The 13,712-nt window shown below is 50.5% G+C and overlaps 2 protein-coding genes across 3 annotated transcripts; both read left to right on the forward strand.

Annotated features, from left to right (window-relative positions):
- Window positions 1-596: 596 nt before the first annotated feature.
- Window positions 597-8,625, forward strand: synpo2a (synaptopodin 2a). 2 transcript variants are annotated; one of them, XM_077588242.1, is made up of 5 exons: window positions 597-1,053; window positions 2,025-2,176; window positions 2,250-2,656; window positions 3,604-6,257; window positions 7,800-8,625. In XM_077588242.1, exons 1-5 carry the CDS (start codon window positions 946-948, stop codon window positions 8,274-8,276), a joined length of 3,798 nt encoding a protein of 1,265 aa, XP_077444368.1. In that variant the 5' UTR covers window positions 597-945; the 3' UTR covers window positions 8,277-8,625. The 2 variants fall into 2 exon arrangements, with proteins under 2 accessions (XP_077444368.1, XP_077444369.1); XM_077588243.1 differs by lacking the exon at window positions 597-1,053 and having other exon boundaries at window positions 2,034-2,176; window positions 2,250-2,496; window positions 2,579-2,656.
- A 41-nt stretch (window positions 8,626-8,666) lies between these two features.
- LOC144065433 (myozenin-2-like) lies at window positions 8,667-11,272 on the forward strand. Its single transcript, XM_077588245.1, has 6 exons — window positions 8,667-8,999; window positions 9,094-9,183; window positions 9,437-9,603; window positions 9,960-10,083; window positions 10,626-10,797; window positions 10,868-11,272. The coding sequence occupies exons 2-6, from the start codon at window positions 9,102-9,104 to the stop codon at window positions 11,082-11,084; spliced, it is 762 nt and encodes a 253-aa protein (XP_077444371.1). The 5' UTR covers window positions 8,667-8,999; window positions 9,094-9,101; the 3' UTR covers window positions 11,085-11,272.
- Window positions 11,273-13,712: the final 2,440 nt, after the last annotated feature.

Genomic DNA, 13,712 nt, shown 5'->3' on the forward strand with positions numbered 1-13,712 from the left:
ATCAATTGAAAATGCGTACTTGGACACATGGATTTTTATACTGCTCTGCAGTGGCGGTCCATGCATTTTCTCGTAGCGCCTTCAACGAATCAATCCAACCCTCAAAAACTATTTTATGGCTATAAAACCTCTACTGCAGCTACAGAACCTCATACAACTGAAATATTATTTTACTCACCCAAAATCCTTTTTAACTGTACACAATATCATCCTCCTTTCTTTCTTCCTTCTTTTCTATGGCCATCGAAGCTAATGCTGAAAGTCGAGCCTGTCCTGTCGTATTTCTGGTAGTTGCTGAAAGCGATGACTTATCCCCACGCCTGCGAGAAGGCCTGGTGTCCCCAAATCGAATTCTGATTGGTTAAAGCAACAGTCTTATTGACGCTTGTTTAATGCAGCAGAGCCTGTAGAACTGATTGTGAAGGCCTTGAGGCAGATTTCTGACCCTGGCAACAAATAATGGCTGAAATGTGATTGGTTAAATGTTTCAATATGAAAACACATCTGGAAGCAGTGCAAACAGGGGGGAAAAGCAATGAAAGGAAGCTAACAGACCATTTGGAATTATTTTATAAGTATTGATGGACATAATATGATATATGATTCAGATATTTCTTAGGTCAGCAGAGAAGGCCTTGAAGGCCCTGACGGCCCGCCACTGCTGCTCTGCTATAAGTTCATTTTCTAACACTATAACTGTTTGTTTTTATCTTGTAGGTGCTAAAATGCCATAGTTAGTGTGTCCTCAAAATCAAAACACTTGATTGCGAAAGCGCCTCAACTTTGGTTGGACATCCAGCCTTTCTGACGTCACCTAGCGGGCCGGACTTTTTGCCAGAGATGCAGGACAGGATGGGGGGAGTAAGAATGGAGTGCGTGTTGTTCTGCAATCCCTTTTCTCAAGCCTGATTGTTCTGCGATCTCCTCCGCGTGAAGAGCCGCAAGATGAGAAGCGGGGATTACGTCTGCGTCACTTTGCAAGGTGGCGGGCCCTGGGGGTTCACTCTGGAGGAAGGCCAGGGGGACTCTGACGCACCTCTTCTGTTTTCCAAGGTAATTTCTCCTTTTCATCTCACATTTTGACCTGCGATTCTCATTTTCGGTCACGCAAACTACATTCAAACCTGCCTAAACCAGTTGGTCGCCGCTACACACCCAAGCCCGACCCTTGAGTTAGTTTGTCAAAAGTGAGAGAACTGTGTTTGACTGAGCGAGATTCCTCGCTACCCCTTATATGGTTAAGGCCAAGGAAAGGCAGAGTCTTCAGAAGCAAAGGTATGCGCGTTCCCCCCCAAAAAGTGCCATGCATAACTTTGGCACACTCACCCCATTACAGCGTAGGAGCTTGAGGGATCCACTGTGAAATGTCTTGTCCTTATAAGGGAACTTTTGTTTTCCCCTCTTCTGACCTGTGTACAAAACCGATGAGGTCATTTGAGGTTTTTTTTCTTTCATTTAAAGCAACAGAGTTTCACAAACCAAGGGAATTCATTACACCAATAAGGCCACGCTTGTCTAACTTCATGGAAACCTTCATTAGGCATCAAACCTTTTTTGGAGGTAACCCCCCAGGGAAAACCTTGTACGGCCTGGGTGGACGTGGAGGGTTTTATCAGCGCTATAAAGCCGCCCATAAAAATCACATTTCATGCATACAAGGCAGGGTCCTCTCGTTTTACAAGTCGCCGTCGTCGGGATTGCTTACGTTGGAGCGCTGAATTGTTTTGGATTCATTTGTCGGGCCCTTTTTTGTCGCTGGTTTTGAAACGGCGTCATCTAGCGTCAAAAAGGTTTCACACAATTCCATCTTTGGAGTCTACTGTGTGCTCAGTCTCAAAACGGTTCATTTATAGAGGAACTCTGGTCATGGATTGTTAATATGCCGTGCTGGGATTTCTTTCAATGCTCAATTGTCTTATCAACGTGCTGTTTTATGGCCCGTGGAAAGCAATCACAAGCGGGCTAAAGCATCCTCGCCCTTTCATTTGAAAATGTTAGTGATTGAGTAACGTGATGCTTCACAGGTGGAGGCAAGCGGGCCTGCTTCCCAAGCCGGCGTACGGGAAGGCGACAGGTTGGTGGCGTTGAACGGAGAGCCGTGTGCCGGCGTGGCGCTTTCGCAGGCCCGCGCCCTGCTGGATGCGTCGGATGGGTGTCTTCGCTTGCTCATCAAGAGGTAGAGCGAAGAAAGCTATACGGCACTCAAATGCAGCCAATGAGTTAAGCCGTGACATTTCCCCCCCTGCCAGATGGAGAGGGAGGAAGGACACTTTCAAGATGAAGGAGCTCCAAATACCCACGTCCCAGGACGGCGGAGAGACTCCCCCGCCGTCAAACACGAGGGATCCCTCGCCCAGTGTCGGCGGAGAACCGGCAGCTTCTCCGCCCTCGACTCGAAATCCCCTCAGTCAGCACGGAGTGGTGCGAGGGAGGGCGCCACCAGCATCAGCATCACCAGGGAGGGGCATCCCGAGCGGTGGAGTGGGAGGCCCCGGGGTGAGCGCCGGCTCCCCAGGCGCGGGAGGAGGGCCCCACCAGCTTCCCGACTCTTTTAGTCTCGCTTTCCAAATCTCCTCAGATGACGGAACGCCCGCCGAGGAGCAGGATTCCGATTCCGATCCGGAGAAACCCAACAAACACAGAGCGAGGCACGCCAGTGAGTAAACTTGGTGGAATGACTAGATTTCTGTGTGTTGTGTGTGTGTGTGTGTTTGTTGGTGGCTTGGAGGTTATTTGACAGTGTGTGAATTCCAAAGTGCGACTGAAAATAGCACGGCAGGCACTGCAACTGGTCAATGGCCCCCAATCTCTCCTTTGAATGAATGACCCATTCCGAGAAATGAACGGAAACAAAGTCTCCGGCGTTACAAATATTAAGAGACCTCATTTATTATTATTGTTTATTCATTGTTTTCAACAAAGCTGTCGCAGAGGCCCTAAATACACCCGCATTACGTCAATGATGCCCGCAGAAGCGCGGCACTTTGACAGACACCAGCATGTGCGCCCCATAGCCGTTACCTGATCCCCCCTACGACGGGGTGCTTCAACTGAGCTAAAAAAGTGATTTGGACGCTCACTCTGCCTACTGTCCTTGTCACCTTCAGGTTAGTCGTGCAGGAAATTCAAACAAGTTACCTCGTTTTATCAAGATCGGGTGAGTTCGCTTGGAAATGAATTAACCGCAGCGATTATTTCGATTGAACAGATTGTGTCGTTGTGAGTTGATACAGAAAAAAACATTTGATTTGTTTGAATTCATTATTATACGGAATGCGACTCGTTGCGCTTGAATCGCAATTGAAATCAGTGACGAGGTCAATTCGTCAAATTCACAGCTTGTCATTTCTAAATAAATGACTTTGCAGACTTTTAAGCATTTTCAATGGATACAATCCTCTGAGAGGGAATTTATGGGAATGCTGATTGAATGCAACATGCTCTCCACGGGTCAAAGACTTCTGTAATTGCTTTGCGGCTTTATGACTTAGCAATGAGGGAGAGAAGAATGCTAGGGGTGAATGAAGAGCGTGTCGCAGATCCGCTTGTGGCGTTTTATTGTTGACTTTCCCTGACGTCAAACCAAGTGTCGTCTCCCTGCAGGGCTCAGGCGCAGCGAGAGCGTCTCCGACAAGCAGCTGAAGGAGGCCAGGTCCAAATGCAAGCGGATCGCGCTTCTTCTTAGCGCCGCGCTGCCCAACCCCAACAACAAGGGCCTGTTGATGTTCAAGAAGCACCGCCAGCGAGCCAAAAAGTACACCCTCGTGAGCTACGGCACTGGCGGAGACCAGCACGACCACAGCACCGAAGAGGACGGGGAAGAGGTCGCCGTATTTGAATTGGCTCTCGACAACCGAGACCAGTCGGATTCAGAGAATCGCTCCCGCTGCGGCAAAAGCGCGCTGACCGTCCGCCTGGAAAACAGTCTCCTGGAGGGCCAGCGGAAGCAAACTGGTATGGAGTGTTTGCCCGAAACCAAGGGGAAGGGCGCCCTGATGTTCGCCCAGCGGCGGCAGCGAATGGACGAGATCGCGGCCGAGCACGAAGAGCTTCGGCGTCACGGGATGCCCGTGGAAGGGGCGAAAGCGGAACCGGATCAGGCGTACATGGATGTGAGTGTTCAGCAGCAATACCAGGAGCAGCAGTACTTTGAACAGCAGCAATACCAACACCAAATGCAACAGCAGCAGCAATACCAACAACAAATACAACAACAGCAGCAATACCAACAATATCAGCAGCAGCAGCAGCAATTTGAGCAACAGCAAATGTATCAGCACCCTCACTTTTCAGGGGATGCTTCAATGCAACCGCAAAGCCATGAGTCACGGAGTTCTTTGGGCAACCGCACCGCAAAGCCTTTTACAGTCCAAAACATGGCAGCCGCCCCTTACTCTCCTGCCCTGAGTGCGACCGATCAATATTCTGCGGTCCAGGGAGAGCAGATCGCTTCTCGTGACGAGCGCATTGCCACGCCTGCAATCAGGTCGGGCCTCCTCGATTCAAAGAGGAGGAGCGTCGCCGCCAAGCCCATGTTCACGTTCAAAGAGGCGCCAAAGATGTCACCTAATCCGGAGTTGCTAAACCTCCTAAACATGAGTAACAAGAAGGCGGGTTTTGAGTCGGGACCCGAGGAAGACTACCTCAGCCTCGGCGCCGAGGCTTGTAACTTCCTCCAGTCGTCCCGCTCGAAACACAAAGCTCCCCCGCCGGTTGCCCCGAAGCCTGTGATTGATCCAGGCTCCGCCCCTTGGTCTCCGCAGATGGAAGTAACCAATCCGCAGATGGAAGTAACCAATCAAGGCGTGCCTTCTCAGCATTCTGAAAATAGCACCGCATGCGCACCTGCCGTGGCCCACACCGTAGACGCCGCCCCTGCAAATGACCGAGAGCCCACCTCTACTGTGCCGGCTTCTGGGCCTTCCCCCGCACCAGCCCAACTGGAAGCCCCCATGCACGCCGCCGGGCAACAACACACATGGCCTCCATTAAGCCAACAACAAGAGGGAAACCGTCACGCTAGATCTTCTCCCCAGCTCGAACCCGGCAATGGAAGAATTTGGGATTCCACACAGGTAGGCCAGCAGCAATCTACAATTTCACATTATCCGGCGCAAGCACAGCCCCAGGAGCCGCCCTTGAGCCAATCCTCTCTCCAGCCACAATGGGCAACGCCTCAAGCCACTCACAGTCAAGTGCAGTCTCAGAGTGCTCCCAATACTTGGACACCCCAAATTCAGGCACCGTGGGATCAGGCAGAGCAAGCACCCTCACACGCCCAGGCAACATGGTGTCAGCCTCTAGAACTAGCGCAGTCTCAAAGAGAACCAAACTGGACTCGCACTCCAGAGGCGCAGGTGGAGCAACTTGGACCAAACTGGGGACGGCCACAAGAACCGATTCTGCATCAGGTGTCCTGGGCCCAGCCTCCAGCGGTCGACTCTCAACCGACATGGGCTCCACACAAATCCCAAGCTCAAGCTCCTTGGGTTCAGCCAGAATCTCAGCCACAGCCTGCATGGGGTCAACCCACACAGACCAACTCTTTGCAACAGGCCCAAGCACCTGATCAAAATTGGGTTTCTGCTCAGCCCCAAGGACACCCTCCAGCGATGAATTGGCCATCCCCTCAAGCCACTTGGACAGAAACAGCCCAAGCCCAACCTCCCACCGGTTTGAACGAGTGGGCACCTGTTCCCGCCCAGCTGCAACCATCTTGGTCCCAGCAGCCTCCAGAACTCCTCCAGCGGCCATCTAACGCCTGGGAGGACGAGCTGGGTCCGCCCCAACATCAGGCGGCCTGGGTCCAGTCTGATCACGCTCAGCCAAAGCCGTCTTGGCAAAACGCGCCTTTGAAAACCGTGGCGCAGAGTGCGATAAATGAGCGGTCGCCAGCTCAAACACCCAACAGCGCCTGGGCGCCGCAGTCCCAACAAACCCCCGCCACCAACACTCCACCTTTGGCCAAGCCTTGGAATAGCCAACAAAAGCGTGGCCCGCAGCCAGCGAAAGCCTTCACCTCGGGTCACAGCGTTTCATTCCCTGTCAACCCCCTGGCCACCGTCCTGAACCCGTCATCCTCCAGTTCGGCTTACGAGATGCCGGCCGTCCGGGGCAAAGGCGCCGACATGTTCGCCAAAAGGCAATCTCGTATGGAGAAGTATGTGGTGGACTCGGAGACCGTGCAGGCTAACATGGCGGGCCGATCCACGTCGCCAGCTGCCTCCTTACCAAGCGAGTGGAAGTTCACCCCTAACGTACGTGCCCCGCCCTCACGCGGTTTCAATCCCATCCAGTCCCCTTCGTATCCCCCGGCCGCGATTAAGCAGCCCCCTTCTAGCGGCCCTGTGTCCAAAGCTAAGAAAAAAGGCAAGCAAGGACCTCCCCCAAAACCTCTTGACGTCGTTGACGTCATGAAGCATCAACCCTACCAGCTTAGTGCCTCCCTTTTTACATACGGGCCTGCAGCAGAAACTGCAAAGGAGTCTTCTCCTCAGCCCCGCAGTTCCCCCCAGAACCAGCAACCGATTCAGCCGGCTGGACCAGTTAGCGCTTCGTACCCCCAGCCGCCATACGAGGGCAATTACCAGCCCAGTCCCGATGATTATCCCCAGAAATCTGCAAGTGCTCCTTACTGGCAACCCCACAGCCAACAGAGCCCTCAATTGCCCAGTCCCCAGGACCAGCCGCCGCAGGTCCCTTACGAAGCAGCTGCTAGCCCACCTTACCTTTCACCTAGCTTGGCCTTCCAGCAGCCCACCCACGCAAATGTAGCTCCCAACTATCCCGTCGCTTCCCCGCCCGGCTCCACGGCCGGAGCTAACCCCGGCGCAGTGCCGAAACCAAAGTTTACGGCTAAAAAAAGCTGTGCGCAGGTGTGGAAGCCCACGGTCCCTGAGTAGTAGCGATCCTTGCTCCCCGTTGTCTGAGTTGATTTTCTATATTCAAAGAAAAGTTTCATTTTTTTTTCCGTTTACTCGTTAACCAGAGTTGCTTTACAAATAAGATCTCTTTACGTTGACTACGCGGTAACTTTGTTAAATCAAAACTGAAACTAAGAATAGGTGTCAACAATCTTCTACTGCTCTATCTAAACTAACACTGGCCACCATTGGCGGCCGTAGACGTCCAATCTGTTTTAACTGGACCTCGCAGTCTGAATAGGTGAAAAAAAAATCCAATCAATCAAATTTTGGAATCTTGCTTGCCCTCAGGCCATTTAAGCTTTTTTTGTCAGCTGTTGCATCACGCTAGCTGTTATTTTTAACCGAGGTGCGCGCATAGCAGGCTTGAATTTCACCATGAGCCACCATGACCCAGTTTCATACATAATATGCAGTATATATTCCAACAATACTGTCATATGAATGTAACGATCTTGCATTTATTTATATTTTGCTTGTCAGCTGCTATATTTTTCATGTCTCACTTTCCCCCCCTTTGTGTTTCCTCTCTTCTTGACACAGTGCACTTTCTGTACTATTCACTGCAGTGCCATTAAAAGAAACTCCTATCCCTCTTTGACTTTCATTTCTTTTATTTTTTGGGTTTTGTTCTGTTTTGCATGCCTTTTGGTTTTCTTCTATGTTCAAAATCCAACACCATTCACCCCAACGAGAAGTAGAATCAGACAAATGAGCCTCTTAAAATCTTGCAATAGGCAAGATTCAACTTAAATAATGGCACATTTCCCATGCTTCTTCTTGTCTTGCACCTCCTCTTTTCACCACACGCCTGCAGCATTTAGTCTTAGAAAATGAGAACGGTGAGAAACACGTCTGGTCTGTTTCCCCCTCTAGGTGGCTGGCAGGAGTTACTCTCTGCCGCCTCTGGGTCAAGGACCCCCCACAGGTCACCGGTCGCAAGCTGCCTCTGGAAGGCGCCCGCCGTCGTCCATGCAGTCGTCCTGCCTGGAGAAGGCCCCCAAAGCCGTGACGCCCTGGGAGGCGGCGTCCCGCCATCCCCTTGGGCTGGTGGACGAGGCCTTCTCCTTCCGGGACCTGCAGCTGAACCTGGCCTCCAGCGTTCGCCTGGCGGCCCAGCGTAAGCTCGTCCCTGAGCCGCCTGCCCAGTGGACGGACGGCGCGTCCCGGCAAAAGACGGCCGGCCACTGGAGCTGGGGCGTCGGTAGCACCGGCCAGCGTGTGGGTTACGGATCCCTGCCCAGGCAGTGGCAGCCTCATAGGTCGGCGACCCAGTTGCCCCCCCCTTCCCAGGGGAGAAGACCACCAATGCAACGATCTTTTTATAGAAGCAACTACAATTGGCAGCAGTAGGACGCAAAGACTTGAGAGACTTTGCATGCAGTACTTGTATTCATGTCACTTGTATTAATAGCACATAGAGAGAGACTTGGTAGTTCCTATATAGCATGTCACCAAATACAGAATAGCAGCAGCCTGCATGCTTCCCCCCCAAATTTTTAAAGCATTTTTCCCCACCAAAAGGAGCCAACTGGACTTGAATTTTCTCCTGAATACTCTGAGAAGTGAATTGAAAGGTGCTCAGTTACTCCATAAAATGTGTTCTTATGGATCTGACCAGATACTAGAGGTTCTAGGCAAGCTAATGCTTAGTCATCCACCCCCCTCCCGATTGAAGTGGTCATGTGTAGATGTCCAATCCATTTGATCTGGGAACACCCAGGTCAAATGGATTGGACATTTACACATTGGACATCCGTTGCTGTCACCGCATAAGTTCGGATTGGAAAACTGCTTTAGGAGTCTTAATTTATCGTACCAACGAGTTGCAGTTTCGTTGAAGCAGCTTGTGCCCGCCCTCCTACTGTAACATCACCAACCGAGAGAGTCGGGCTCTAAATTTAACCCCCCTTCCCTTCTGAGTGTAGCAATGACAACAACCTGACACCTCTTTAGCCACTCGGTGAGCTCAGGCCGCAGTTCCTCCTGTGTCCTCGCAGTTCACTGTCCATCTTTTCCCACACTTGGAGAGACCCTCGCCCACCTCCATCGCCGCCAAGGACCTCTTCAGGGCAGGTAAGACTGCACCTTTTCCCGTCAATCATGTCTGGCACGGCAATGTTTGCCCTCGCATTTGTGTTGTCGAGGTCACGCTAACGCTAATTCCTAGGGGAAGCCATGTCTCTCTTCTCCACCATGACGAGCGGGGAGAGGAAATGCCAGGCTTTGGCAATCTGCAGGGAGATTCAAGGCCTGGAAGGTACTTTGTAACAATTCGTGTTTTGACAATTTCAACAGAGGTTCTGAGGTCACTGTTCACCAGGGACCTCTTAGAGAGCTTGCCTATAAATAAGCAAATGAATCCTTTCCCAGCCAAATGTAACCGAGCCCTATGTCGTTGTTATCTGGGACACGATATTTGGGGTGAGGGCAACTGCTCTCTGGTTCGAGGCGGTTCTGAATGCCACCGACAGCTGAGTCGTACGCAAATTCCCTTCTGTTTGTCCGTGCAGACGTGGAGATGGATCTCGGCAAGAAGGTGAGCGTACCCCGGGATATCATGCTGGAGGAGCTGTCCCTGGAGTCCAATCGGGGCTCGCGGCTCTTCAAAATGCGGCAGCAACGCTCGCAAAAGTACACCTTTGAAAGCACCCTCAACGACAGGAACTCGCACCTCAACGTAGGTGCCCACTCTCCCATCTCGTGACGCTCAAGTACTTCATGTTTTGACCAGAAACCAAAGGCAGACCGTGTCTATTTCTGAAAGAAGATTCAAGTGGAACGAGTAGTTGTAGCTCAGTTTTCTTTGTCTTAAGAGGTAGTCTGACTACCTAAAATATATTTACCTGGATGTATTATCCCTCACCTACTCTACTCCCGCTTATCTTAACAAGTGAGGTTTTGCCATACTTTTGTTTGTTTAGCGCTCGGGGGCGAATTCAAGTTGTCCACATTTCCTCAGGAAGAGGCGGAGCAAATCGGTATCCTTCACAGGCATGACTGGACCACAAACAGTTTGTTTTTATGCCCGCATAGAAAACGGCCGACTCGCCGTCTGATAATCCTAAATCCCCGGAGGATGGCAGCTCTGCCGAGAAGGAGGCCGGCGAGCACCGGGCAGACGCCGCGACTGTGCCGGATCCGTACAGCATCGCACCCGGTAGGCCACGCCACAAAGATGCGGGAATGGCTTTAACTCAAAGACAGATGTCAGTGAGAATATTTCTGTCAATGGCAGCGAATGAGTGAAAGATGCAAGTGGACTTGCCCAGGGCTTTGTTTTTTTTTGGGATCTGCGCGTCTTTCCCCTGAGGGCAAAACATCCACTCAGGAAGGAGGATTGTTCATTGTGAGCATTGTGAGTCCCTCCACCCGCCTGCCCCCTCATTATGTAAGCCTCTCACCCCCCAACCCCATCCCCACCCGTCCTCCCTGAATGATGCACTGGCTTTAAAGGATCCTACTTTAGATCGGCCTGCCTCTGTCTCTCTTTCCAACATTTGCACACACACGACAGATTTTTTTCCCGAAAGAGGATTCGCATCATTTCATTATTTTGGGTTTGCCATATTATCACTTCAACAACACAACTTAAAATCCGTTAGAACCGTTTGTGGCTCTTTCAATTTCAGCGTTATCAGTGGAAATATGACCTGTTAAAAACTTTTCATTTTAAGGCAACTTTACTCCATCGTCCCTTAGGCTACGGGGGTCCCCTGAAAGACGTCCCCCCGGAGAAATTCAACAGCACGGCCGTCCCAAAGTCCTACCGCTCGCCATGGGACCGGTCTCTGTCCCGGGATGACGCTCTTATGTCCCGGGTGTCCGAACCGGAACCACCGGCGGACCTGCCGGGCTACAAAAGCTTCAATAGGTAAACCTCGCTCTCCACCATTGGCAGCGAAAAGCCTCCCATTCACCGGCGAACCCGCCGCTACCCGCAGAGTGGCCATCCCGTTCGGCGGCTTCTCCGCGGCGCCCGTCAAGCACCCCAAGCCGGACTTGGTCCTGCCCGACTACCCCGAGCTCATAGAAGCGGCTTCGGCCCGTCGCCCTTCCTTCAACCGGGCCGCTTTAGGGTGGCTCTCGGCAGGCGCTCCGGCACCCCTTTGCGCCATGTCGCCAGAGGCCACGGCGGCCCCGGAGTCAGATGACCTTTGATCCCGCTCGCAAATCTCAATGAGGTACAGCAACCTGTGGAGTAGTCACAAATAATCTTAAACGGGTCATCGTTGAATGCAGTGTCGGGACGTCAGGGCCTTCAAGACCTTCTCTGCTGGCCTAAGAAATATCTGAATCACATGTTATTTTTTTGTCCATCAATACTTATTAAATAATTCCAAATGGTCTGTTCGCTTCCTTTTATTGCTTTCCCCCCTGGTTGCACTGCTTCCAGATGTGTGTTTTCATATTGAAGCATTTAACCAATCCCATTTCAGCCATTATTTGTTGACCGGGTCAGAAATCTGCCTCAAGGCCTTCCCAATCAGTTCTGCAGGCTCTGCTGCATTAAACAAGCGTCGATAAGACTGTTGCTTTAACCAATCAGATTTCGAGTTGGCAACACCACAATGCCTTGTCGCAGGCGTAGGGATACGTCATCGCTTTCACCAACTATGATTGGCTAGTGATTAGCCAGAGCTACCAAACTCTATCTGTAGCGAGCTGCACAAGCAAATATATTGTTGTGTTGATTTAAAGCCATTTTCAAGACGGACTATGCCAGAAATACGACAGGACAGGCTCGACTTTCAGCATTAGCTTCGATGGCGATAGAAAAGAAGGAAGACAGAAAGGAGGATAGATATTGTGTACAGTTAAAAAGGATTTCTGGTGAGTAAAATATGGCTATATTCCTAAATAATATTTCAATTGTGGGCCTGGTTCTGATATCTGAAAAGCTCCGGTGTTTGTGTTTAATCACTAAATGCTACTAGGAAGTGGATTTTACCCCATTTTAGTGCAATTTTTGCCGTTTCGCCATTGACGTCCATCGCTGTCTTTTCCCGTGAAAATCACCCCCCGATCGGGTTGTAATGTCTGAAAAGCTCCAGTATTTGTATTTAATCATTAAATGCTGCTAGGAAGTGGATTTTACCCGTTGAAGGCGCTACGAGAAAATGCACGGACCGCCACTGGTTGAATTTATAATGATTGTTTTTCTAAAATTGTGTCCAGTGCATTTTTCTTCACTTTTGTTGATGGGATGTGGGGGAAACATAGATGAGTACTATCTTACTCCTCACTCTGAATGCATATGCTTGTGCTGGAAATGAGAATCTCTTTCTGCGTGCATTCCAGGCACTAGGAATGCGAGCCACTCCCTTTCCCACCCACTCCCCGCGCTACAATATTGGATTGCCCTCCAGAGAGAGATAGCCCCTCCGGTTGAACGGCACGAGACGTCCAATCCGTCGAAACGGGGGAGTGCGGCAGCGAATGAACGTTTTGTTCCCGATATGAACTCTTTGAAAGAGTTTTAGTGTCCAGGGGCCACGCGACTGTCTGAAAGAGGTTATGCAGATGCGTGAACTCTATTTGAACCGTGATTGTCGTGTTGATGGAAATAATTGTGGCACAGGCGGTCAAGAATGGCGGAGGGGAGCCAGACGATTCGATTATTCCTCTTTGACCGCTTTACCCTCGAGGCCGTTTGCCTGGGTGCCGATTCTCAGCTACGCGCCGGGTCCCGCGTTTCGTTGGTTTCATCGAGGGAAATCGCAACTCCAGAGGTGATCCGTCTCCGCTATTGGCCGGGCTACCAGGGTAACACTCTCAAGTGCCAACCAGGAAGTGCCGCGTATGTCCTCAAGTGCCAACCAGGAAGTGCCACTTTCCTGCCGAGGGGGACTGCCAAAAAGAAAACGCATTTCTGCGTAAGGTACTCTGACAGAATTGATTTTTTTCCACATCTAGTCATGGATAGAAACGAAAATAAAGTATTGGACTAGACCACCCGGTACGGTTGGATCAAATGTTTATCCTGGGGAATGGGTGTTTATTCATTGATTTCAAATCAAATGTCTTCATAGAGTCCATTTTGTAAAGAGCATAGTCTTACAAAAAGAGCTTTATCGCCACGCTCCAAAAGGTGAAATGATTTCTAAAAGCAAGCCTTATAAGTCCCTCGGGGAATTGTTAGTGGAAGGAAATGGCTCGGCCTCTTCGATGGAATCCTTTCAAGTACTTCCTGCGGAAAGGACTGGAAGTTGCTGATACAATGTGACCCGCTCGCCGCGCACATGCTAAATCATGGTATGCCATTTCCGTCTACCCTGATTTACTTGAACTAGACAGAGAAAATATGCAGTAGATATTGTTGTTGTTTTTTTTACATCACAAGAATAAGCATACAGGTTAAGACATTCCATAGAAACAATGATTTCCATCCAGTGTTTAATTTCTGACATTACGTTAAATATGCGTTTGCTACATACCATCTTTCAACAAAATGCGATTAATCACAATTAATCTCTTGCCAATAAAATGTGTTAGCAATGACTAGTCCTAGTTTGAACTCAATTACTGGTGTTTATAATATTCACATTTGTTACGTTCTCATCTCAGCTCATGTTCGGAACCGCTTTATCCTCACTAGGGTCGCGGAGGGTCCTGGAGCCTATCCCAGCTGACTTCGGGCCAGAGGCAGGGGACACCCTGAATTGGTGGCCAGCCAATCGCAGGGCACAATGAGACAAACAACCAATCACTCGTAGCTAGGGGCAATTTAGAGTGGCCAATCAACCTACTATGCATGTCTTTGGAATGTGGCAGGAAACTGGAGTACCC

The sequence above is a fragment of the Stigmatopora argus genome, chromosome 20 (genome assembly GCF_051989625.1).
Source record: "Stigmatopora argus isolate UIUO_Sarg chromosome 20, RoL_Sarg_1.0, whole genome shotgun sequence".
Lineage (NCBI taxonomy): Eukaryota > Metazoa > Chordata > Actinopteri > Syngnathiformes > Syngnathidae > Stigmatopora > Stigmatopora argus.

What these genes read in the sequence shown, in the direction of transcription:
- synpo2a (XM_077588242.1), top strand. Translation starts at nt 946, where the DNA reads ATGAGAAGCGGGGATTACGTCTGCGTCACTTTGCAAGGTGGCGGGCCC. An exon ending in CACCTCTTCTGTTTTCCAAG is followed by an intron (nt 1,054 to 2,024) that starts GTAATTTCTCCT and finishes GATGCTTCACAG; the next exon opens with GTGGAGGCAAGCGGGCCTGC. An exon ending in ACACAGAGCGAGGCACGCCA is followed by an intron (nt 2,657 to 3,603) that starts GTGAGTAAACTT and finishes GTCTCCCTGCAG; the next exon opens with GGCTCAGGCGCAGCGAGAGC.
- LOC144065433 (XM_077588245.1), top strand. Translation starts at nt 9,102, where the DNA reads ATGTCTCTCTTCTCCACCATGACGAGCGGGGAGAGGAAATGCCAGGCT. An exon ending in TCCGTACAGCATCGCACCCG is followed by an intron (nt 10,084 to 10,625) that starts GTAGGCCACGCC and finishes ATCGTCCCTTAG; the next exon opens with GCTACGGGGGTCCCCTGAAA. An exon ending in GGCTACAAAAGCTTCAATAG is followed by an intron (nt 10,798 to 10,867) that starts GTAAACCTCGCT and finishes CGCTACCCGCAG; the next exon opens with AGTGGCCATCCCGTTCGGCG.